General features: G+C 35.7%; 1 protein-coding gene across 4 annotated transcripts in view; it reads left to right on the forward strand.

The window, feature by feature from the left end:
* The window catches only part of pip4p2 (phosphatidylinositol-4,5-bisphosphate 4-phosphatase 2), a 236,446-nt gene that overhangs the window by 1,254 nt on the left and 211,458 nt on the right, over positions 1-23,734 (forward strand). Inside the window, exons 2-5 of one of the 4 annotated variants that reach the window (XR_015516063.1) lie at positions 11,244-11,392; positions 16,217-16,323; positions 18,966-21,352; positions 21,636-22,052. Coding sequence is in view for 1 of the 4 variants with exons in the window: in NM_001045112.5 (NP_001038577.1) it covers positions 11,244-11,392; positions 16,217-16,323; positions 18,966-19,089; positions 22,000-22,052 (433 nt within the window). In the remaining 3 variants the exon portion in view is untranslated. Of the gene's footprint in view, positions 1-11,243; positions 11,393-16,216; positions 16,324-18,965; positions 21,353-21,635; positions 22,053-23,734 lie in introns of those variants that run through there. The other 3 variants (XR_015516065.1, NM_001045112.5, XR_015516064.1) reach the window with 3 other exon arrangements.

Genomic DNA, 23,734 nt, shown 5'->3' on the forward strand with positions numbered 1-23,734 from the left:
ACTCTACACTCTCAGAAAAAAATGGTACAATGTTGTACCAAAGAAGATAAAAAACCTTGTCACTGGGGCAGTACCTTTTTATGGAACATAATAGTACCTTAAGACAAAATACAAATTTGTACCATTGCAGTTTGTACCTTAGGGACATGCTTTGTACCATTGGAAACCTAAATGTACCTTTGTTTTTTAAAACCAGCAGATACAATATTGTACCTTCATCAAATATACAAATCTAATCCATAAAGGTACCACCACAGTGACTACATTTTGTACCTAAACAGTGTCAAAATTATCTATTAAACGTTATATATTATGGGCGAGGCAGTGGCGCAGTAGGTAGTGCTGTCGCCTCACAGTAAAAAGGTCGCTGGGTCGCTGGTTCGAACCTTGGCTCATTAGGCGTTTCTGTGTGGAGTTTGCATGTTCTCCCTGCCTTCACGTGGGTTTCCTCCGGGTGCTCCGGTTTCCCCCACAGTCTAAAGACATGCGGTACAGGTGAATTGGGTAGGCTAAATTGTCCGTAGTGTATGAGTGTTTGTGTGGATGTTTCCCAGAGGTGGGTTGCGGTTGGAAGGGCATCCGCTGCGTAAAAACTTGCTGGATAAGTTGGTGGTTCATTCCGCTGTGGCGACCCCAGATTAATAAAGGGACTAAGCCGAAAATGAATGAATGAAGAATATATTATATAAAATATTAAAATGCCTTAAATATTTAGCTTACAACACCTATAGTTTTACGTTTTACCAGTCGTGTTGTATTATTGTATTATAGAACTTATTAATCAATGTTAATAAGTTTCTTTAAACATATACTTTTAGATGATGATTTTAATATGGAAATTATTCTTAAAATCACTTTGCCTTTCCAGTCATATTGATTTTCATAGGTATTGTAATAAAAAAGGAGTTGTTCAACACTTTTGTATCTTTTTTTATGAGGACAATGGTGTACCTCCATTTCAGATGTACCATAAAAGGTACAGAACAGTATCATAAGAGGTCTTAATCATAAGAGGTCTGTATTATATAAGGTACAATTTTTACAAAGGTACAAAACTTTTCCACAAGGAACATTATTTGTACCACCGTGTACCTTTTTTTCTGAGAGTGTAGTCAATAAACTATTTGTAAACATGTCATTATTTATAGATATTATGCAACAAAGTTGACATATTGTGTCTACAATTAAGCTACACCTAATAACTTTAAATAGAAGTTTTCATATTTTGATAGTGTAGTTCACAAGGCTTCATGGCACTGTATTTCTTTCCCTCATCAAAAACCGTTATGTACACAGTTTTGTTCCTTTTGTCTTCTCTGATTTTTCATTCGTTTGGTCTTATGGTTTAAATTTTTTGTTTCATATCAGTTTTTGTAATCTTGTGATTTACCACATAGCAGGTTAGTTTCAAGGAAGACTTTGTTTAAATTCTTGAAAACTGAAAGGGAAAACTGCAACTGATGTTGTTGTAATTGTAGACGTGACGTGCAATAAAGCACATATAGTGCTCAATTGAAATGGGATTAGTGATTGATTGTGAGATTTGTTTTTTTATTTTCGTTTCCTCTAATCATGAACAGATGCATATTTGATTATTAGGCTGCAATGAGAAATTCAAGGGAGAATGCCTAAAATTGACCAGAAAGGTCAAGGTTTGCATTAATCTTTTGATGGTATACTTTATAATTATTTTGTATATTTAATAGTAAAGCAAGTTTTGTAAGGTAGATTTAGAAACAATGGCCCTGTGCTGCCCTATTTTTAAACCATGCCAAGACAGCAAATACTCAGTTAATCAATTGGGTTTTTAATAACCAATTTTATTGCAAAATGTCCTTGAATTTGACTAAATATTTGAAAACAAATAATCACCTTATGCATCTCTTAGTTTGCCAATTGTAAATGATTATTGGCCAGTTGCTTATGGTTCCAAAATGACCAAATGTCTGATTGCAAAACAGTCACGTCTGTCAGCCAGATTTTGATTATTTGTAAATCTATCCATACTGCATTTCCTGCAATATGCATATACACAGAAAAAAAATGGGCGAAGCAGTGGCGCAGTACGTAGTGCTGTCGCCTCACAGCAAGAATGTCGCTGGTTTAAGCCTCGGCTCAGCTGGCATTTCTGTGTGGAGTTTGCATGTTTTTCCTGCGTTCGCGTGGGTTTCCTCCGGGTGCTCCTCCAAAGTCCAAAGACATGCGGTACAGGTGAATTGGTTAAGCTAAATTGTCCGTAGTGTATGAGAGTGTGTGTGTGAATGTGTGTGTGGATGTTTTCCAGAGATGGGTTGCAGCTGGAAGGGCATCCGCGGCGTAAAAAATTACAAATGGATAAGTTGGTGGTTCACTCTGCTGTGGTGACCCCGGATTAATAAAGGGACTAAGCCGACAAGAAAATGAATGAATGAATGAACAGAAAAAATGCTCACTTTTAGTGTAATTATCAGCTTACACTTCATCTCATTATTTATAACGGCTTTAATATTGTACCATGATCAGTATAGATTCTGACGGTATGATAACCTTGGATAAAATATCATTGTTTCACAGTATCACAGTGTTGTGATTACTGCTCTAAAACATATTCTTTTTAAATGTCTGGGTAAAAAATTAAATCTTTTTTCCCCTTTAAAAACAATATATCTTATTTTTTTTTTAAAGATTTGTAATATTTCGCTGTCTTCATTGGTTTCAAAAACACAAATTTCTTTACTATTTAAAACGGCATCTTCTGACATTTTTTCTGCTGGAGATACTGTTGTCCTAAAAAATGTAATCAATCAAAAATTGTACACATACCAAAGGAACTGTATTACAGAAAATTTTGCGATTTTAAAACCTTGACTTTTCTAAACCGTGGTATACTTCAATAGTGATTATCGTCCCATGCCTAATGATCAGGTGATGTTGTGGTTGTAAACTATGTGTGCTAATGTACTCAAGCTTTATTATCTGGCCTAGTATTTCAAACCCCTGGATTACGGTTTCCTTCACTGCTTTTGACCACAAGCAAGCACTCTCTGAGGATTAGCCTAGCCTGTTGATGGAGGATCTGCTGAGTCTGTGCACAGCATTGCTTAGTGTGCTGAGATTGTTGTTTATTCTGCATTTGCATTTGGATGCCAAAACTAGATTTATCGCAAAACACCTGTGCACATCAAACCCTGTTATTGTAGAATCGTGAAAGTTACAGTCTGCTACTTCTTTAGTAGTAATCAGTAGTGTTTGACATCTGAGTGAGAGAACAAAGGATAAGAAAGAGTTTTGACCTTGTCTAAATGACACTGAATGGGTTTTATTTTGGTGATATGTGATCAGCCCTGCAAGGCGAAAACCAGACCAATTATTGCTCTCTGCTCTGTTTATGTCATGCGATTTCTGCTAGGTCCACACAAGATAAATAAAGATAAACAAATGTTAGCTAATTGAAACTCTTGAGGTTTAGCTGTAGGGTGGGGATGGGCAAGACGTGGATCAGCTGTAGGACTGGGCTGTTAACCGAATTTTATTTTTAATTACAATTTTTGCTTTCATTGATTATAGAAATGTTACATAAAATAGAATATGTTGTATTCCATTTCAATATAAAGGACATGGTCAGCAGTTTTGAAAGATTTATATTTAATCTATTCAGACAATGAGACTTAATTATTAAATAATTAATTGATAATAAATACGATTCTTTATTTAAATGATAGCTTTTTAAACAGTCAACAACAAGTAGCGCTATTGCGCTTCAGGCATCCTGAATTCCTGACCACCCATTAACAACCTCAATTCCTGAGTAGCAATTGTCCCAAAGAAAAAAAAAAACTTGCAATAGAAATATAATAAATCAATATTAATAAATATGTGCTATTTATCCATATCGGGCAGAACTGCATGCTAAAAATAATAGTTATTTCAGGGTTTTTTATAACTATAGTATTATTTTTTATACCATATTGTTATAATATAGTGATATTATTCATACATCTGTTTACACACTTACTGGCCACTTTATTACTAGTACTGAGTTGAACCCACTTTTGCCATATTGACAAGATAGCATCACGCATTTGCTGCAGATTTGTTGGCTACACAATACACATTCATGATGTGAATCTCCCGTTCCATCACATCCCAAAGGTGCTCTATTGGATTGAGATCTGGTGACTGTGGAGGCTATTTGAGTACAGGGAACTCTTTGTCATGTTCAAGAAACCAGTCTGAGATGATTTGCGCTTTATGACATGGCACGTTATCCTGCTGGAAGTACCCATCAGAAGATGAGTACACTGTGGTCATAAAGGGATAGAAATGGTCAACAACAATAGTCAGGTAGACTGTGGTGTTGACACAATGCTCAATAGGAACTAATGGTCCAAAAGTGTGCCAAGAACATGCCCCAACACCATTACACCACCCTCATCAGCCTGAACTGTTGATACTGTTGATGTTGTTGATGCCAAATTTTATATAGCAGAAATGCCAAATTTTGCCAAATTTTAATGGCAGAAATTGAGACTCATCAGACCAGTCAACGTTTTTATAATCTTCTATTGTCCAATTTTGGTGAGCCTGTGCGAATTGTATCCTCAGTTTCCTGTTTTTAGCTTACAGAAGTGGCACCCGGCGTGGTCTTTTGCTGCTGTAGCCCATCTGCCTCAAGGTTCGACGTGTTGTGCATTCAGAGATGCTTTTCTGCAGACCTCGGTTGTAATAAGTGGTTATTTGAATTACTGTTGCCTTTCTAACAGCTCGAACCAATCTGGCCATTCTCCTCTGGCATCAACAAGGCATTAGCGCCCAGAGAACTGCCGCTCACTGGATATTTGCTCCTTTTCGGATTATTCGCTGTAAACCCTAGAGATGGTTGTGCGTGAAAATCCTAGTACTTCAGCAGTTTCTGAAATACTCAGACCAGCCCGTCTGGCACCAACAATCATGTCATGTTCAAAGTTACTTAAATCACCTTTCTTTCCCATTTTAATGCTCGGTTTGAACTGCAGCAGATCGTCTTGACCATGTCTACATGCCTAAATGCATTGAGTTGCTGCCATGTGATTGGCTGATTAGAAATTTGCATTAACAAGCAGTTAGACTGGTGTACCTAATAATGTTTCCTGCCTGCGAGTATAAACATTTAGGCTGTTAAAGGATTTGTTCACACCAAAATTTTATTTATATAACTGTTTACTCACTCAAAATAAATTTCCCTTTAAACAAATCATGCTTCAAAAGAAACTCAATAAGTTAATCTGTATGAATCAAACTTTAATTTAAAGCCAAAATGAGAGCTAGTTACAATAAAAAAGGGGTTGTATCTGTTTAGAAAGCCTGGATTGCTTGATTCAATACTTGAACTCTTCATGTGTGTTGTGAAGCGTCAGTGATTTTGGTGAATTAACCTTCAATGAAGCGATATAAATCTTGATTAAACAGCTTTATTTGTGTAGCATGTAAGATGAACAAACATTGAAAGTGTGTAACTGATAAAAATAATGTACATTTACAAATGAACATTCAGTTAACACATTCACCATTGTCATAGCATGCTAATCTCGCATAATGCTCAGCCTCTCTCAGATTTTGAATGTGATATTAAGACAGAGGGAGGGAGTTGCAACAACAGCTGTCTGCAGGCTCTAAGGTTTGGAAAAGGCCTCTCATCTTACAAACAGTGTGGACTGGTGTCAGGGAAATGAGACGTGTGCTTTCCCCTGGAGAGACGGTTTATGCTATATTAGTGTGTGAGGCACAAAGGATACGAGTTTAAAGCTGTCAGTATGGACACCTACTAAAATAAACATCACTGTGTTAATTCATCCCAAACACCTGAGAGAAGTAACGCCATCATTTGGAGAGACACATTTTAATTGGTTGTTGAAATCTTAAGAAGTACTGTATTGGACTATCTATTAGCCTGACACAGCAATATTAAACCAATAGCATGAGTTTGGGGCAGGACCAACTATTATTCAAGCCAATGGGAGATGTGTTGTCATTTTTGTCATTTGGTTTAATAATGATATTGTTGTAAGAAGGAAAGTGGCACAGTAATGAAGGTACATGTTTATGTCCCAGTTGCTGTCGTTCCAGACATGCAGGTTCACGTGGGTTCAGCTTATGTCATCTTAATTCTCAACTCTCTACTTTTTTTCCCTCAACTGTTCTCGAATGCTGAGCTTCTTGGTATCATCGGCAATAGCTTGAAGGTAGAAAAGGCCAGAATATTTAAATGACGTTCAACAGACTAGTTTAACAGGATGGTTTGCTGTTAGTATGAGATTCATAAAGGGTATATTTCTTGTTGTTCTTATTAGAGCCCCTTTTGATGATTGTTTTTTTTATAATTGGATCATATCAAAGAGCAGTTGACACTGCCATTCAAACAGTTGATCAATGATTTATTTAAACAATTTAAAGCGTATCTCAAACTGGATTCCTGGTGGACTGCAGCTCTGCACAGTTTTGCTTCAACCCTAATCAAACACAGCTGATCCAACTAATCAAGGTGTTCAAGACTTAAGCTGCGGTCACACTAGAGTTTGATATTAAACTATATTATATTACACTATAAGAAGATTAGACATTTAAAAAAGCGAGCGATTGATCTATATTTTAAATTTCTGTCCAGAGAGGTCATGTTTAGATCTTCGATTGGTCTCATGCAAACATGTGATGCTATTTCAGGTCAGAGTTCACCAAGCTTGAACTTTCCAATGCTGCGAACTGCGAAATTTGTCACATGAGCTTGCATACCTGACGCATTCACGTGCGTATGAATGGAATTCTATGGGGAGAAAATTCCAGTGTGACCTCAGATTTAGAGGTGGTTGGGGCTAAACTATGCTGAGTTGTGGCCCTCCAGGAATTGAGTTTGAGATCATTGATTTAAAGGGATAGTTCATTCCAAAAATTAATTCTCTGTCATCATTTACCTTCACTTTACCCCTATTTGAATTTCCTTCTTCTGCTCAACACAAAATACAATATTTTGTAGAATGCTGGTTGATGACACTCATTGACTTCCATAATATTTTTTTCCTACTGTGGAAGTCAAAAAATACCATTAAAGCTCCAATGAAATTAAAATAAAGTTTTTTACATGTAAGTGTTTGTATTGATGGTTTTTAACATATCCACAAGCTAGTGTGCTCCAGAACTGTGACAAAACTCATGTTTAGAATGCCTAACTGACCCAGCCGAGACTCGAACCAGCGACCTTCTTGCTGTGAAGTGTCAGCACTACCTACTGCGCCACTGAATCACCCTCCATTAGCCGATACATAATTAATTTCGTTTGTTAAGCGCAAAGATTTGTTTCAAAACTATTTCTAAATTCAGTTCTAATTTCCAGCGAACGAATAAATGAACAATAATAACAAAGTCTGGTCAAAAAACTGAGTTAGATGCAAATACACATGTTATGCCCCATATGGTCTCAAACCTGACAGGTGGGCTATTCTAAGCTTGTTTTAAATAAAACAAATTTAAATGCGCATATAAAAAGTAATACAGCTTATAATAATAACATGATACAAAAACAAATTGTTATTAATATACTGAAAAATCCCCCTGAGATGAAGATCGCATGAAAGTTTTTAAATTTATGTAGGCTAGAAAATAATAATTGTTGTAATATTTTAATCCTTTAATTCTTTTTCAAATGTGCAGCTATTTGCGTACTGCTGTACATCTTGTGTGTATTAAGCAATGTTTAAGCGAGGCGCACAACTAATGCGCTCTGCGCTGGACTATAGACTGGCTTTGATCTGGTTTATCGAACAGTCTATTATAGTTCTTCAAAATAGCAACACACCAGCAATGCGCCTCAACACGCCTCCTATTTTAGACTAGAATGCCTATGGGCGCACATATGAGCGCAAATGCATTTGCTATTTAAACAGCGTGGTTCAAAACGTCAAAACGACTCTTGTGCCAAGCTGAAACTAGCAAACAATAATTGTGACGCGCCTTGCGCCGCATTGCGCCGGGTGTATGATAGGGCTCATAGTCTCCACAAATATATTATACAGCTGAGTAAGCATGGCTTTTGTCGAAATTAAAAATAATTTGACATTTTTCAATAAACACAGCTTGTAAAAATGATTTCTAAAGGATAGCATGAGCTTATCCATAAAAAAATATTGTAATAATATTTCACAATATTGCTTTTTTAATGTATTTTTGTTCAAACACATGCATATTTAAAAAAAGAAAAAAAATCTTATGTTCAGCATCAGGAAATTATAACTTTATTAATTATTAACGGCAAAGTTTTCTACTTAAAATGACTAAGAATCATTTTACCTTTCAACAGATCTCATTTCTTGACATTATGTGTTGCTAGTATCTAGTTCGGATGATGTCGACAGCTGAGTGAGGTCATGAGGCTAGAGCTGCTGTCGGTTGCTTTTGCTGTGGTGTCACATGTTCAATATGGCTGCCGTATGACTGTCACCAACGTGATCGCACAAAATATGAAGTGACGGTCAGTAGGAGGAACATGTTTCAATTTCAATGAGCATAAGCAGCAGGCTGAGCTCTGTTGTGACTGAGCTCTGGATTTGAGTAATTCTGAAGGCGCGAGTAGACTGAGTGCAGGGATTGGCTAAAGGCCCAGATACTGTACTGTAGATGAAAGTGTGAATAGGCTGCACTTATTGTTGAACACAGTGAATCTGCATTTATTTGGATGAGGATTGCCAGCAAGAAGACACATATATAATAGAAACGTTACATATATTTTGTCTTGGCATTGGCCTAAAAGACAAAACGCTAGATGTCTAGATGACTTTGATTCATTTTTATGGCTCTGTGATTGAGAAAAAGGATTCTCCTTGGTTTTTATATGGCTTATTGGTCAATTGTGGCATTCAAAGTCAAAGATTTTTGTGTAATGACCGCTAAATTCTTGTGAACTGCTCTTCTTTCATGTCTCTATTATTCCTCTGTGGTTTCTTTCTTCTCACATAATTGAGTTATTTAAACTCAAATCAATATTTCATGCTCTTTCAATTATGTATTTGATAAATAGCCATGCAATAGAGGAATAATACATGGAATAATAGAACTGAGCTGGTCATCATGGCAAAATTAGCCTCTTAAACAAAACCCAGTCACCCTGTCTGGGGTTATTTTGCAATAATGGCCAGCTGAATGTACGTTAACAATCCAATACTTGCACTACTCAAGCCAGTTTATACTTTACTTCTATAAAGTTAAAAAAGTCACACATGGATAGGGTCTTTTATGCAGACAATAAGCAGATAATGATACAAAGTGTGGGTTTATGGATTGAACTCCACTCTAAAAAAATATTGTTTAGACCAGTAGTTCTCAAACTTTTTTCACCAAGTACCACCTCAGGAAAACTTGTCTCTTCAAGTACCACCATAATGACTGGTATTGAAATACATAGTAAGCCTAATTAAGCGGCTACTGCACAGTTCACAAATGTGGCAGATTGATTATTATTATTATGAATATTTATTATTGTCAGCCACTTTAAACATAATAAATACATAATAAATATGTGATAAATAAAAATGTGATTTTAAAAGTTAATTAAAAATAGCACTGTTCTTAAAAAGTTCAAAGAAATCTGCTGTACTTAAATGTAAAGTATTATCATAAACAATTACAGGTGGGCCCCACGCGGGCTAGCCAATGTGGTTGGATATAGGGCATGTGCCCCAGTAAAAATCTATGATCATAAATAATTACAGGTGGGGCCCATGATAACAGATGTCATAAGTTATTTCATAGAGTGTAGCTGATTTATTTATGCAGTAGTATTATTAAAGTAAAAAAATATTTTAAAGTCAACATTACATAGACACAATAATAGTTTGTTTTTCACTGTTGTGAAGTAAATCCCAGTGACAACATCTCGAACATGAGAAAATGTACTTGATTTTGTAACTTTTTCAGTAGTACTGGATTTGAAAATATTTTTCCCATTGTTTTTTATCTTAGATCTTTTGATTAAAGTGTTATGATTAAAGTGTTATGAGCCACAAACCAAACCAACCAACTGTATGGTGAATCACAACATTATGAATTTCATTTGAAGCAAAGAAACATATAAAAACATGATAAAAACAAAAGTACAAGACTTGACAACCTAATAGAGGCAAAGAACTACAATCCCATGAAGTTATGCAAATGTTACAATTTAAAATGATTGGAGAACTATACAATTGTTCATTTAAAGTCGTTGGTTGTATCCATCATGTTTCAAGCATGCTTCATGGGAGTGGGTGGAGCTGAGTTTGCAATGCACTTTGCTACCTGCACCTCTCTGATTGGTAGAAATTGTCAAAGTTAATATGCAAATTTGAGCAGAAAAAAATACACCATGTTGTACACTACATCATGTTAATAAATTCTACTATTATTTCTTTATAGAGCACTGATAGGAAAACCCTGCATACTCACCGGGAAAAAATCTGGAGTCTTACAAGACCTGTCAAACTAGGCCTGGGGGTTATTAGATCTTTGAACTTTAAATGACTTTTTTATTTGATTGTAATCACTGTCAATAACCATATATGATTCCTCAAAAACTTTTCTTAGTCAGAAAGTTACAGCAAGCAAAGTGCACAAAATGAGAGATTGCTTTAAAATAAGTTGAATTCATGTGAACATATACAGTCGATTAACAACCTCTGCATGTCTTTAAAGTTTTTCGGTTATTGTTAAAAACTACAATTTCTAATTATTTTTTTACTATTATGTTCATAACCTGACTTTTGCATTCTGTAGGGAATTTTGTTGTTTTAAATAATTGTCAATGTCATGTGACCATGAATGTTCATCAATTTTGTCCTAACGATTGATTATTAAACAAATGATTTTAAAAGGAGATTTGTTGTTATTAATTTTTTGCACTGTTATATTTTATTCTAACTTACATGATACATGATGTTTTCAGAGCAAATTAGAGATTTCTGTAATTCTATGTAAAAATGTTTTTGCTCAAGGAAGATACTCACCAGTTGATGGTCATATAAATAAGTGTGTCCTTGTTTTATCATTAACTGTGTGTGAAAGATTAAGGGTCTTTAACATAAAACCAGTAAATGTTTCTGAGCATTATGCACATAAATCATTGCTTGTCTTTTGTTTATGTGCTCAAACCTATCATATGTGAAACCTATACTGCACAGCAAATAACTACTATCAGACAATTGATCTATTATTGTGACAGGTCAGCTGAAAGACTGTATTTTGTTTTTTGTCTTCATCTGCAGCTGAATTACCTCCGCCCTACACAGCCATTGCCAGTCCAGATGCAGGAGGAGTGCCAGTCATCAACTGTCGAGTGTGCCAATCTCTTATAACTCTGGATGGCAAACTCCATCAGCATGTGGTGAAGTGCACCGTCTGTAATGAGGCCACGGTAAGAGAACCTGACTGCAGATAGCGCTTAGTCATGCACTCCTTTAGTCCACCATCTTTCTCTTTGATTTAATAACCAAAAGCTTTTGCCACCTCACTTATTTTTTTGCATGTTCTCACACTTTAAAAGTTCTGATCATCCAACAAATTTAGTCAAAATTAAGTCAAAGAAAACACAAATAAACACTTCATGCAGTTTTTAGTTTTTAAATAAAGGCTTTTTTATTAAGGGAAAACAAAATAAAAAACTACTTAGCCCTATGTTTAAAAGTGTTTCCACTATTACACCCCCCCCCCACACACACACACACAACCCTCACCTGTTTAAACATAACTTAACTCTGGTTTATTACACCTGAGTTCAATTTTTAGGCTTGATTATGGCTACACCTGTTCGAAGTCAAGAAATCACCTAAAATAGGACCTGCCTGACAAAGTGATGTAGACCAAAAGATCCTCAAAAATTAGACATCATGCAGAGATCTAAAGAAAACTCAAAAACAAGTTAAGAAAAAAATATTGAGATCTAGAAAGATTTGGGACTATAGCAAACCACAGTGAGAGCTATTATCTACTAATGGCAAAAACGTAGGACAGTATAGAATTTTCCCAGGAGTGGTCGGCCACCAAAATGACCTGCGACATCTCTTCCAAAAGGTTAGAAAAGAAGAATCCAAAGAACTGCAGGCCTCACTTGCCTCAGTTAAGGTGAGTGTTCATGACTCTACCATAAGAAAGAGACTGGGCAAAAAGTGTTTGCATGGCAGAGTTTCAAGACAAAAACCACTGCTGAGCAAAAAGAACACAAAGGTTCGTCTCAGTTTTGGGAAACACTTTGGGGAAAATATTTTGTGGACTGATGAGACAAAACTTTTGAACGGTTTGTGTCCTATTATGTGTGGCATAAAAGTAGCACTGCATTTCAGAAAAAGAACATCATACCAAGAGTAAAATGTGGTTGTGGTAGAGTGATGGTCTGTGGCGGTTTTGCTGCTTCAGGACCTGAAAGACTTGCTGTGATAAATGGAACCATGAATTCTGCTGTGTACAGAAATATCCTGAAGGACAATTTCTGGCCATTTGTTAGTGACCTCAGGCTGAAGCAAATTTGGGTTCAGCAGTAGGACAATGATCCAAAGCACACCAGCAAGTCCACTTTTTAATGGCTGAAGAAAAGTAAAATGAAGACTTTGGAGTGGCCTACTCAAAGTCCTGACCTGAATCCAGTTGAGATGCTGTGGCATGACCTAAAAATGCGGTTCATGTTTGAAAGCCCTCCAATGTGGCTGAAGTACAACAATTCTGCAAAGATGAGTCAAAGTTCTTCCACAGTGCTGTAACAGACTTATGGCAAGTTTTTGAGAACGCTTGACTGCAGTTGTTGCTTTTAAGGGTGATCCAACCAGTTATTAGTTTAGGAGGAAGGTTTGTGCCCCATTATGTGTGACATAAAAGTAACACTGTTATACAGAAAAAGAACATTACACCAACAGCAAATTGTGGTGGTGGTGGTGGTGGTAGTAGACCTGGAAGACTTGCTGTGATAAATGGAACCATGAATTTTGCTGTGTACAAAAATGTCCTTAAGGACAATGTCCAGCCATTTTTTAGTGGCCTAGTCAAAGTCCTGAACTGAATCCAGTTGAGGTGTCTTAAAAATGCGGTTCATGTTTGGAAGCTCTCTAATGTGGCTGAATTACAACAATTCTGCAAAGATGAGTCAAAGTTCTTCCACAGCGCTGTAACAGACTCATTGCAAGTTATCGAAAATGCTTGATTGGACATTTTTCCACACAAGGCTATGTAGCTTTGTATTTTCTTTTCCTTTAATAATGAAAATCTTAATTTCAAAACTTCATTATGGGTTTACTTGTGTTATCTTTGACTAATAATAAAATAAATTTGATGATCTGAAACATTAAAGTGTGATAAACCAAAAAAAGAAATCAATGAGGGGCAAACATTTTTTTCACACCACTGTATATTATGTTCTGTAGGATTTTTAAAAATAAATTATTACTTACAATTGTGAAAGTCTACATTAAATGAAAGTTTCAGTAAAGGCATTTATAATAACACACGGGATTCCTGTTTAAGTAGATGCTAGTAGAACTTTCTATTCATCAAAAAATGCTGTAAAATAAAATATTGATTGATATAATCATTTCTGAAATGTCACATGACATTGAGAATTAGTAATGGATGCTTAAATTTCAGTTTTGTAATTACAAATATACATTTCATCTTTAAAGGTAAAAAATAGATAGCAAATATTTTACATATTACAGTTCTTACTGTATTTTTGACACAACCTTGTTAAACATAAAAGCCTTTCCAGTATCAATCCACACATTTTTGAATAATAGTTAAATTCATCTGATTTTTCTTTTAATTGTCAAATTGATAGAGGGAAATTAAAAGTTAAATGTTATGAAAGAAGTTTCAAAATATTCATCATTTATATAGCATTGCAATTAGATAAATGACCTCATTTATCAAACAGATCACCTTTATTAATCAACTTTAATAGTATAAACAGCATATGTAATTGCATATTAGTTTATTAATGAAGCAAGCATAAATGATAACCACAGACTACTCTTGCAGTTTCTTGATATATCTCTTAATCTTGACTTGTTTGTGCCATGTTTATCTGATGTCTGGGCTACTTTCAAATCCAGATTAAAAAGAAGTTACATTTATTACAATTTATAACATATAAGTTTATATAAAAGTTCATGATCAATACAGCACGTGAATGTGGACCAAACACAAGTGTGACATTTTCTCAGAGAATAATGATTCAATTTCTGTCTGTTCTGTAGTTATTGCTATCCTTTTAACTGCTCATCTGACCACAGTATAAATCAAATACAGAATGGATGTATCCTCACAGCCTTGAAGTAAATGTGTTTGAGATGAAGGATCCACGTGCACGGCTATAAGTGTTGTGCTCAACGGGGCTGAATTGCACCGTAATTGAGTTGTCTGCATGAGAAACACTTTGCATGAAAAGTGGATGCTTAATGGAATTGCTGAGTGACCTGATTCACTCAATGGCATAAAAAATACAGATTTGTAATAGGGCTGGGCAAAGAAATTAAGAAATTCAATTAATAAATAAATATGCTTGATTTGATAAATAATCTCTTTTCTGTATTCTACATTCTACTCATTGTATGCATTTGAAATAAAGGATGGGTTTTGTTTTAATATACCAATGTGTGCATTATTAACTTTATTATGTATTATTAAAATAATAATAATAATAATACCCCCATCTTATTTTTTGTCATAAATTCTCTACTAATAAACAAATCTTCACTGTACATTTTTAGATATATTAGTGGTACTTAGGTAGTGCCCCCTTTAAATGTTTTTTTTTCTTTTTTAAATGTTTCCCAAATAATGTTTAACAGAGCAAGGAAATATCACAGTATGTCCGATAATATTTTTTCTTCTGGAGAAAGTCTTATTTGTTTTATTTCGGCTGGAATAAAAGCAGTTTTTGATTATTTAAAAACCATTTTAATGTAAAAATTATTAGCCCCTTGAAGCTATATTTTTTTTCGACAGTCTACAGAACAAACCATTGTTATACAATAACTTGCCTAATTACTCAAACCTAAAAAGTTAACCTAATTATCCTAGTTAAGCCTGTCACTTCAAGCTGTATAGAAGTGTTTTGAAAAATATCTAGTAAAATATTATGTATTGTCATCTTGGCAAAAAAAAAAAAAATCAGTTATTAGAAATGAGTTATTAAAACTATTATGTTAAGAAATGTGTTAAAAGAAATATTTTCTTTATTAAACAGAAATTGGGGAAAAAATAAACAGGGGGGCGTATAATTCTGACTTCAACTGTATATATATCTCACAGCCTCTGATGCAGGTTGTTCAAGGATCTAGTCCCTCTAATGCAGGATGGACACTGTATCGTATCATCCTTTTTATACTTTTTTATACATTTGATATTGGCAGTCAATGAATATCAAGTTGTTGCAAATCTACATATATTTGTGAATAATGTAAAGCTGCAATTGCTCATGACTCATTTTAGGAAGTTCAGAATGAATTCTCCCCTTTGGGTGACAGTAACTCCATTCATCATGCACTTGGGTCTTCAAATCTTTGCATACGTATCTTCTTTTTGCAGCTTAGTCCTTTATTTATCAGGGGTCACCACAGCAGAATGAACCGCCAACTATTCTGACATATGTTTTATGCAGCGAATGCCCTTTCAGCCGCAACCCAGGGAAACAACCAGTAGCTAGTACGTCATACATAATGATTTAAATTAAAAGGCTTTACATGGCTACATATTTTACATTTCATATTGGTTTAGTGTAGATTTATTTGGCACAGAATCAGATGTTTCATAAGTTGCCATGCAGACCTGACCTCAATAGGAGGTATTATTGAAAGATTGTTCTGTCTGGAGTTAAGAAAGCATTTGACTGCTCCATATAATAACAGCATTATTCAATGCATACAAATGAAGTTTGATAATAGTTCAACCCCATGCCCACTCGCTATTCTTCAGCTTAGTGCCTGATTTATTAGGGGCCGGAATAGTTAGTCCAAAAATGAGAATTCTATTATTTACACTCTTTTTTATGTAGGTTTTAAACATCTTGAGAGATAAAGATAAAAAAAAAACCGTTTTGATAGTAAACTGCACCTGTAAATGAAGAATTAAAGGTCTATATGGGAATATATTCAGATAAACCTTTAAATTATTAAAAAATTATGTTAAACTAATATGATTGATATCTTGTGTATTGTGATTCATCTGAATTGTGAGATGTCTGCTTTTTTTACAGCCTATAAAGAATCCACCAACAGGAAAGAAGTATGTTAGATGTCCTTGCAACTGCCTGCTAATCTGTAAAGACACGTCTAGGAGGATAGGATGCCCTCGACCCAACTGGTAAGTGTTCAAGACACATTTCAGAGGGTCATTTAGTCGCTATGTGTTATGAGATCTGCAACAGTATATTTGTGCAGACGTGCATTACCATAAACACTCAAGCAAACAGTGCTTGTTTCCAGTTTGAATGGCTTAGGGATTTGCACTGTAAAGGTCTTAACTCTGTAAAGTCTGACATTTGAAAAAACAGATTTCATTTGAAAAATGGAAAAGTTTATTTAAATTGTTGCAACATAGGCTCATTCTAAAAAAATAGCCCTATATACATTTCTGGAGATCACAAATTATGTAGCCAGAGGTACATATCTTTAAAACAAACGATACAGGGCGGTATGAGATCGTTCCTTTTTGCGGACCGCTTACCCCCATATGGATGGCTTTCCCGCTGTAATCAGTTTGTTCAGTAGCTCGCAACATATGTTGTTGGACTTGGACGTGGTGGACGTGAAGCGGAGTTGCCTGCAACGAAGGGGTATGAGTCCAGCAAAGAAAGGTTCCAGAAAGCAGGCAAGACAAAAACAAAAGTCAAAAAAACTAAATAAACAAGTAAATAACTGGGTGAGAATGAGGTGAAGTCTGAAAACTTGGTAAATATCAGGCAGCCGCAAAGACTTTTCTTTTTCTGGATTGCTTTTGAAAATACTGTTGGTTGGGTATGGAAGGAGAAGGGTCAGTCAGTCGACAGTGGCCTTTGAGATCTGAGATCTGAAAAAGCATACACAGCGACCTCAGGTGGATTCGTGAAAACAAAAACTGCAAAAAAAAAGCGTAGCTCCTGGGACGTATTTGGTGCTCTCCAGAAATGTATATAGGGGTATGTTCTCATAATGAGCGTGGGTTGGAAATTTAAGAACACACACACATAAACACAGAGAAATAAACAGGTTAAACTGCTTTAATGAAATTGGGGAAAAATACAGATTGCAAAATGTTCAATAAACACGTGTTTCACTTCTAACAAGATTTTAATGTATAGATGTAATTATAATGAAAAACCTGATAACAATCAAAATATATATAAAAAAAGAGACAAAAATCAGTCTTATGGAATGTCATTTAGAATTTATCTGAATAAAAAAAATATATGTCTCATTTAAAAACAACAGGAATTCAAAAACCTCTCTATATATTTAAACAGGGAGCTGTAGTGTTACTTATAAAATTTTTACCGTAAATTCTCACATAATAATGTAAAGGCATTCACTCAATCATACTAAATCTGTTGCGTTTTCTGATTGAGTTCAACAAGCCTATCTCTCATTTCTCCATGGTTTTAAAGCGTCCTCTGAAAACAGCAGATTCTAATAAGTTGCATAAAATCAATCCACCTGGTCCAGCCATGGTACAACAGAGGAGTTTCTTGGCTATTATGCCAGAATGAGAGTATAGATGCTAGCCATATCGGCCAAGAAAATAGTAGTTTTTTTTTTTTTTCAATTTCTGTCAGCCTTATCACATGATGTAAATATAGAAGTTTTGTGACTGAAGCTTTGCATTTTTGAATGAAATGGTCCATTTTGATTCAATTCATAATGCTAAGCTAAAAATTACCCCACAAGAACAAGAAATCGGCTGAATGGATTAAAAATATTTCAAGTTAGCTGTTTAACTCTAGTACAGGGGTCACCAATCTCGGTCCTGGAGGGCCGGTGTCCCTGCAGGGTTTAGTTCCAACTTGCCTCAACGCACCTGCCTGGATGTTTCAAGTTTACCAAGTAAGACCTTGATTAGGTTGTTCAGGTGTGTTTGATTAGGGTTGGAACAAAAATCTGCAGGACACTGGCCCTCCAGGAATAAGTTTGGTGACCACTGCTCTAGTAAAATGACTTGTGAAATTAGCCTTTAAAAAACAAAAACAAAAAAAAGGTAGTGTTCCTTTAACCATAATTACAACAAAACCTAAGCCTGACTACACATAATTACATGTTGTTAAAGGTGCAGTAGGTGATCTGCCTAAATGCTAACCGATTAACTTAATATCTTTCAAATACAATCCCTCCCCTGTTGTCCAAAGCCATGCCTTCTGAAATCGCGAACGCGCAGGTTAAAGATGACAGAAACCCAACAGATCATGTCATTTGCCAGTTAGAAATCTTTATAGTACTTTATATAACTACAATTCTCAACGAAAAAACTGTATTATATGTTGCACGTTTTCAGTTATGTAGTAAGCAAGCAAAACTTGTCATCGCTTTCTCATCAGTCTCACTCTCTCACACGCTTTGTCCTAAAGCGACTACTGAATGCTAAGTGCTTCACAGGTGTCATTGTTCAAAAATGAACCAATGTAAATATAAACTAACTTCACCTCAGTAAAGCAGGCTAGGCACAACAACCAGCACAACAAAAAATGTTTCTGAAGATGATCACCTCTTGCACCTTTAATTAATTTTATTCATTACTTATATATGTAGTTACACTGTTACAAGGTAATGACTGTGTAATCACTGTAAAAGAACAAAAACTTTCACAGAAAACATGCAGCATGATAATGTACAACAATTGTTCAGCATTCTGATCATATTATTAATTTCGAGACCTTTCTTGTATCAGATTTGATAGTTGAAATTTTACAGGCTTATTAACATTTTCAGTTTTTTGAATGATGTGAAAACGCTGACGTTGTTTGTATGGGCCCCCAGCAGACGCATCATCAACCTGAGCCCAGTGATGGTGATCCCGGAGGAGCAGCCGGCTCAGCCAGCTCTACCCGTCCAGCCGGAGGGCATGCGTGTGGTCTGCGGCCACTGCGGAAACACATTCCTTGTACGGTCTCACATCCTTTTAATAACATTTCATCTTTGATATATTCAGTGCATGGTTCTGGTTTCAGTGTGTGGAAGGACAGAATGCATTTATGCTGTCGTTCAAACTTTAGGGTTCAGTAGAGGTTGTTAGATTTTAAGAATTACAAACATTTGAATTAGTGCTGTCAAATGATTAATCATAATTAATCCATCCCGGGCTCATTGTGGAAACGTAGCCCCGCGGACGTTTCTGCGGACCTTGATTTACGTCCCGGGAGGTACGTATTCGAGCGGTTTTTTATTTTCGCGGATCAACGAGAGGCCGCGGATTCGCGCGAAAAGCCGCCGGATCAAAAAAAAAAAAAAAAAGCAAAAGCCCTCGTCTTTGATTTTGACCGCGTTTTCGGATCCTGCCGCGTTCTCGCCCTTATTTTCCGGATTCTGTTTTTCGTCTTACCTGATTTCCGGAACCCGCTGTTCCCCGGACTCAATCCCGGTCGTCGTCCACCGCGGCCGGCTCCGGCTCCGGCTCCTCCTCCTCCTCCGGGGCCTCCGCTCCGCCGACGCAACGCTGTGAGCTAGGCGGACAAACTGATTGCGTCGGGAAAGCCCTCCACTCGGAGGTGAGCCGTCGGCCGGCGAGCGCAAAGAGCAGGGGCGGAGCGGCGCAACACCGCCCCACAGCGTTCGCTCGAAAAAAACCAAACGCGGCCTTTACGTACCTCCGGCCACGTAAACCGCGGTCTCCAGAAACGTCCGCGGGGCTACGTTTCCAGAATGAGCTTAGGTTGAATTAATCACATCCAAGATAAAAGTTTGTTTTTACATAATATATTTACCACATATTGTGTGTAAGTTCAGGCTGGGTTAGTTTGCATTTCTGTGTGGAGTTTGCATGTTCTCCCCATGTGCTATAGGTGAATTGAATAAACTAAATTGGCCGTTGTGCATGTGTGTGAATGAGTGTGTATGGATGTTTCCCAGAACTGGGTTGCAGCTGGAAGGGCATTTACTGAATAAAACATATGGTGGATTAGTTGGCGGTTCAATCCGCTGTGGGGATTTCTGATGCATAAAAGGACTAAGCGAATGAAATTAATTAATGAATGGTTATATTTATAATTTGCATTATATATAACAATTTAGGGCAGCACGGTGGCTCAGTGGTTAGCATTCTCGCCTCACAGCAAGATAGTTGCTGGTTTGAGTTTGTATTGGGTATTGGGTACGAAGTAGTGTATTAATGTGTGTGTTAATATGAGAGTGTATGGGTGTTTCCCAGAGATAGGTTGCAGCTGGAAGGGCATTCGTTGCATAAAACATATGCTGGAAAAATTGGCGATTCATTCTGCTGTGGCGACCGCAGATTAATTAAGGGACTAAGCCGAAAAGAAAATAAATGAATAAATGAGTTGGCGGTTCATTATACTGTGGCAAAAATATACACAGTATGCACATATATATTTTGTAACTATAAACTTTAATTTTGGATGCGATTTATCTTTTGACAGTACTAATTTTAATATATTTACACATTTGATTTATTGTTGTTGAATTTTTTGAATATTTTCTTTTTACATGATCCTTCAGAAATCATTTTAATATCCTTGTCTGGTGCAAAATTATTACAGTATTAGTAGCATTATGGTTTATATATATATATATATGTGTGTGTGTGTGTGTGGTTTTTTTTTTTAAATTGTGAAACATTTTTATATATATGCACATACTGTTACTGTATATGAAATATACTGTTTTGTTTTTTGGTAATTTGATGCAATTTTGCTGATATTGATATCTTAATTGTATAAAATACTAATCAGATTAAATCATTAGTTTTCCATATAGACCTCTAATTCCTCATTTACAGGTATAATTTATTCTCAAAACTCTTTTTATCTCTCAAATTGTTTCAAACCAAACCTACATAATAAACAACAACTAAATCTTACTGACCTCAGACTGTTGAACGGTAGTGTCTGTGTAGTGTTGTCATATTGACCATAAAATGTTTTTTGAAAAATTTAAAACTGCCTTTATTTTAGCCGAAATAAAACAAATAAGACTTTCTCCAGTAGAAAAAAATATTAGTTTACATACTGTGAAAATTTCCTTGTATCATTTAAACATCATTTGTGAAGAAAAAAAAAATTCGAAGGGGGTTAATAATTCTGACCTCAACTGTATACATATAATATGTTTAAGCTATGTTTTTAGGTAAAGAGACAAGGTCACTTTATATGAAGAACAAGTGAACATTTTCACAAAAGCAACCCACATTTGTACAAAAATATTAAGTGTACAAATATGAGATACATTATTAAAAGCCCCTCACATTATGAACTTGCATGTTCATATAGGGCATTTTTCTTTTTACATATGCAGAAACCCTTTGCCAGACACAAGGTACATACTGTTAACCTCTGGCTTAAATAATGATAATAAAGCTTGCTGGTTTTCCAGAAGCAAAAAAAAAAAAGAATGGCCAAACTTACTGACCAAATTAGATGGATATAAACATTGTTATCTGATCATTGTGTATATGTAAATATAAGCCCAAATTAGCCTCGGTTTTTCATACAATTTGTAGATGAATATTTTGAAGAACTTTTGTATGAATAGATTTTTAAGAGTGGCGACTGAAATATCTTAGATTTGGTTAAAAATCTCTTAATTTGTGTTCTAAAGGTGAACACATTTCTTATTAGTTTGTTATGAAACACGAGGGTGAGTAAATGATGACAACAGTTTCATTTTCAGACAACTAACACTTTAAGGCAGCGTGTAAATCAGCAGAAAATCATTTGTCAAGTGTGTCCACTTACCCTGAATCAAAACTGCTGTAGATTATGAACAAATTTATTTATTTTTTTGCTATGTTTGCTTATTCTTAGCTAACTTCCCTCTTAACTTCCCTCTTTTTTTGCAGTGGATGGAGCTTCGATTTAATACCCTGGCTAAGTGCCCACATTGCAAAAAAATGTGAGTCGCCATCATTTTCCATATACTGTATCTATGTGTCATTCCTCCGCCAGCGATGTGGCCTTCTCATCAATCTCTGCGGTCAGGCTTGAGTTTGTAGAAGTGAAAGTAAATAAACCCCTTGCGAGCTTCAGTTTGAGAGAAGGGCAATGTGATGCCAGTCACCTGAGAGAGCGGCACACCATGCTGACATACTGAAACACGAGTCCTGTACGCTAGTGACGCCGCAAGGGAGAGTTATGACAACAGATGCACGGCACACATGAATGAAGACCAGTGCTCATCAGACATGCTGAGAAATTCAGCCATTTCCAGTGCATTTGAAGAGGCAGCGACGAGGAGACGAGCAGCAAACAGAGAGAAATTAAGCACCTTAAGCTATCTTGAGTTGTTGCGAATCTTGAAGAATGTTTGAAAGTCCGATCACATGAGAGGCATGTGAAGGGTCACGGTGAGATTTAATGGGTCGCAGAGAGGAAAAAGAGCAGGCCATGTGACTCACTGACACAGTTCTCTATTGACTGTTAGTGTTTGTAGGGCTTTTAGAAGTGAAGTTGATCTTACATCTGAAAGGTTTGGAACATTATATTTTTTATATTAATGTTTATATAAACGGTATACTCACACACATATACATTGGACAAATAATGAATAACATAAATGCATTAAATGAATATGAATCATAATTGAATTATAATTAAATTAAAACTCCAGATGTTTTAACTATTAATTAATCATAGTTTGGTTCAACTTAGTATTATATCATTTTGTTGCAGAGACTACATTATGATTAATCAAAATATTTGTTGTTTAAAATAACATTTGACCCATCAATAACAATAGCATGTTGTTGTTGTTTTTTACAGCTTTCAGAAAAGAAAGCTAAATTATGAATTATTATAGATAAAAAATAGAACTACTTTTTGTTGCTTAAAATAAAAATAACTTATATTAAAAAAATATTTCTCTTTAGACAGATAGATAAACCTTTTTCAGCTTTAGCATTCAGCTTACTTACAGAAAAATAAACTGACAAGGCATATTAATATTCTGCATTATATTTATATAGATATGAGCAATAATACGCTCGTAGCAGTGCGATATGGCTGTATATTGGGCATATCGTACTGCTGCCTGTGTGAAATTGCATTTATACAACAGTTTGACGGCATAATCGTGGGTATAAAAAAGAAAATCAAACACAGAGAGTCTCAAAACCTTTATGTATGAGGAACTACTTTCTTCCGCCATTTATTCACATCTGCAGCTGGCGTCAGAACAGCAGAAACTGTTGCTACTTCACCAACGTCACTTTAGAGCTATATTTGAATAATTCTCTTGCGTAATGACATTTTACGATTTTACAACTGAACAGCATGAAACGCCATCAGTCTGGAGATTTCCCAGTATTATCTGTTCCAATGGGGAGATCACAATAATTAATCCTAAAAAAGCCAAATCAGTGCAAACACTAACAGGTTACTGTTTTGTTTGTGATAAGGAAAAACGCTAAACACATGCGGGCATTTCTTCTTTCTTTCTGTTAACTGAACTAGTGTGCAGTAACGAAAACAGAAGACTCATTAGAAACAAACAGATGGTCAACCAAAAAGTAACTCAGGGTTGTACAAAGAGTGGCCAACATAAAATACCCAAAGTACATTCCTGATATGCGAGTCCCA

This window comes from Danio rerio, chromosome 19 (genome assembly GCF_052040795.2).
Source record: "Danio rerio strain M-AB ecotype USA chromosome 19, GRCz13ab, whole genome shotgun sequence".
Taxonomy (NCBI): Eukaryota; Metazoa; Chordata; class Actinopteri; order Cypriniformes; family Danionidae; genus Danio; species Danio rerio.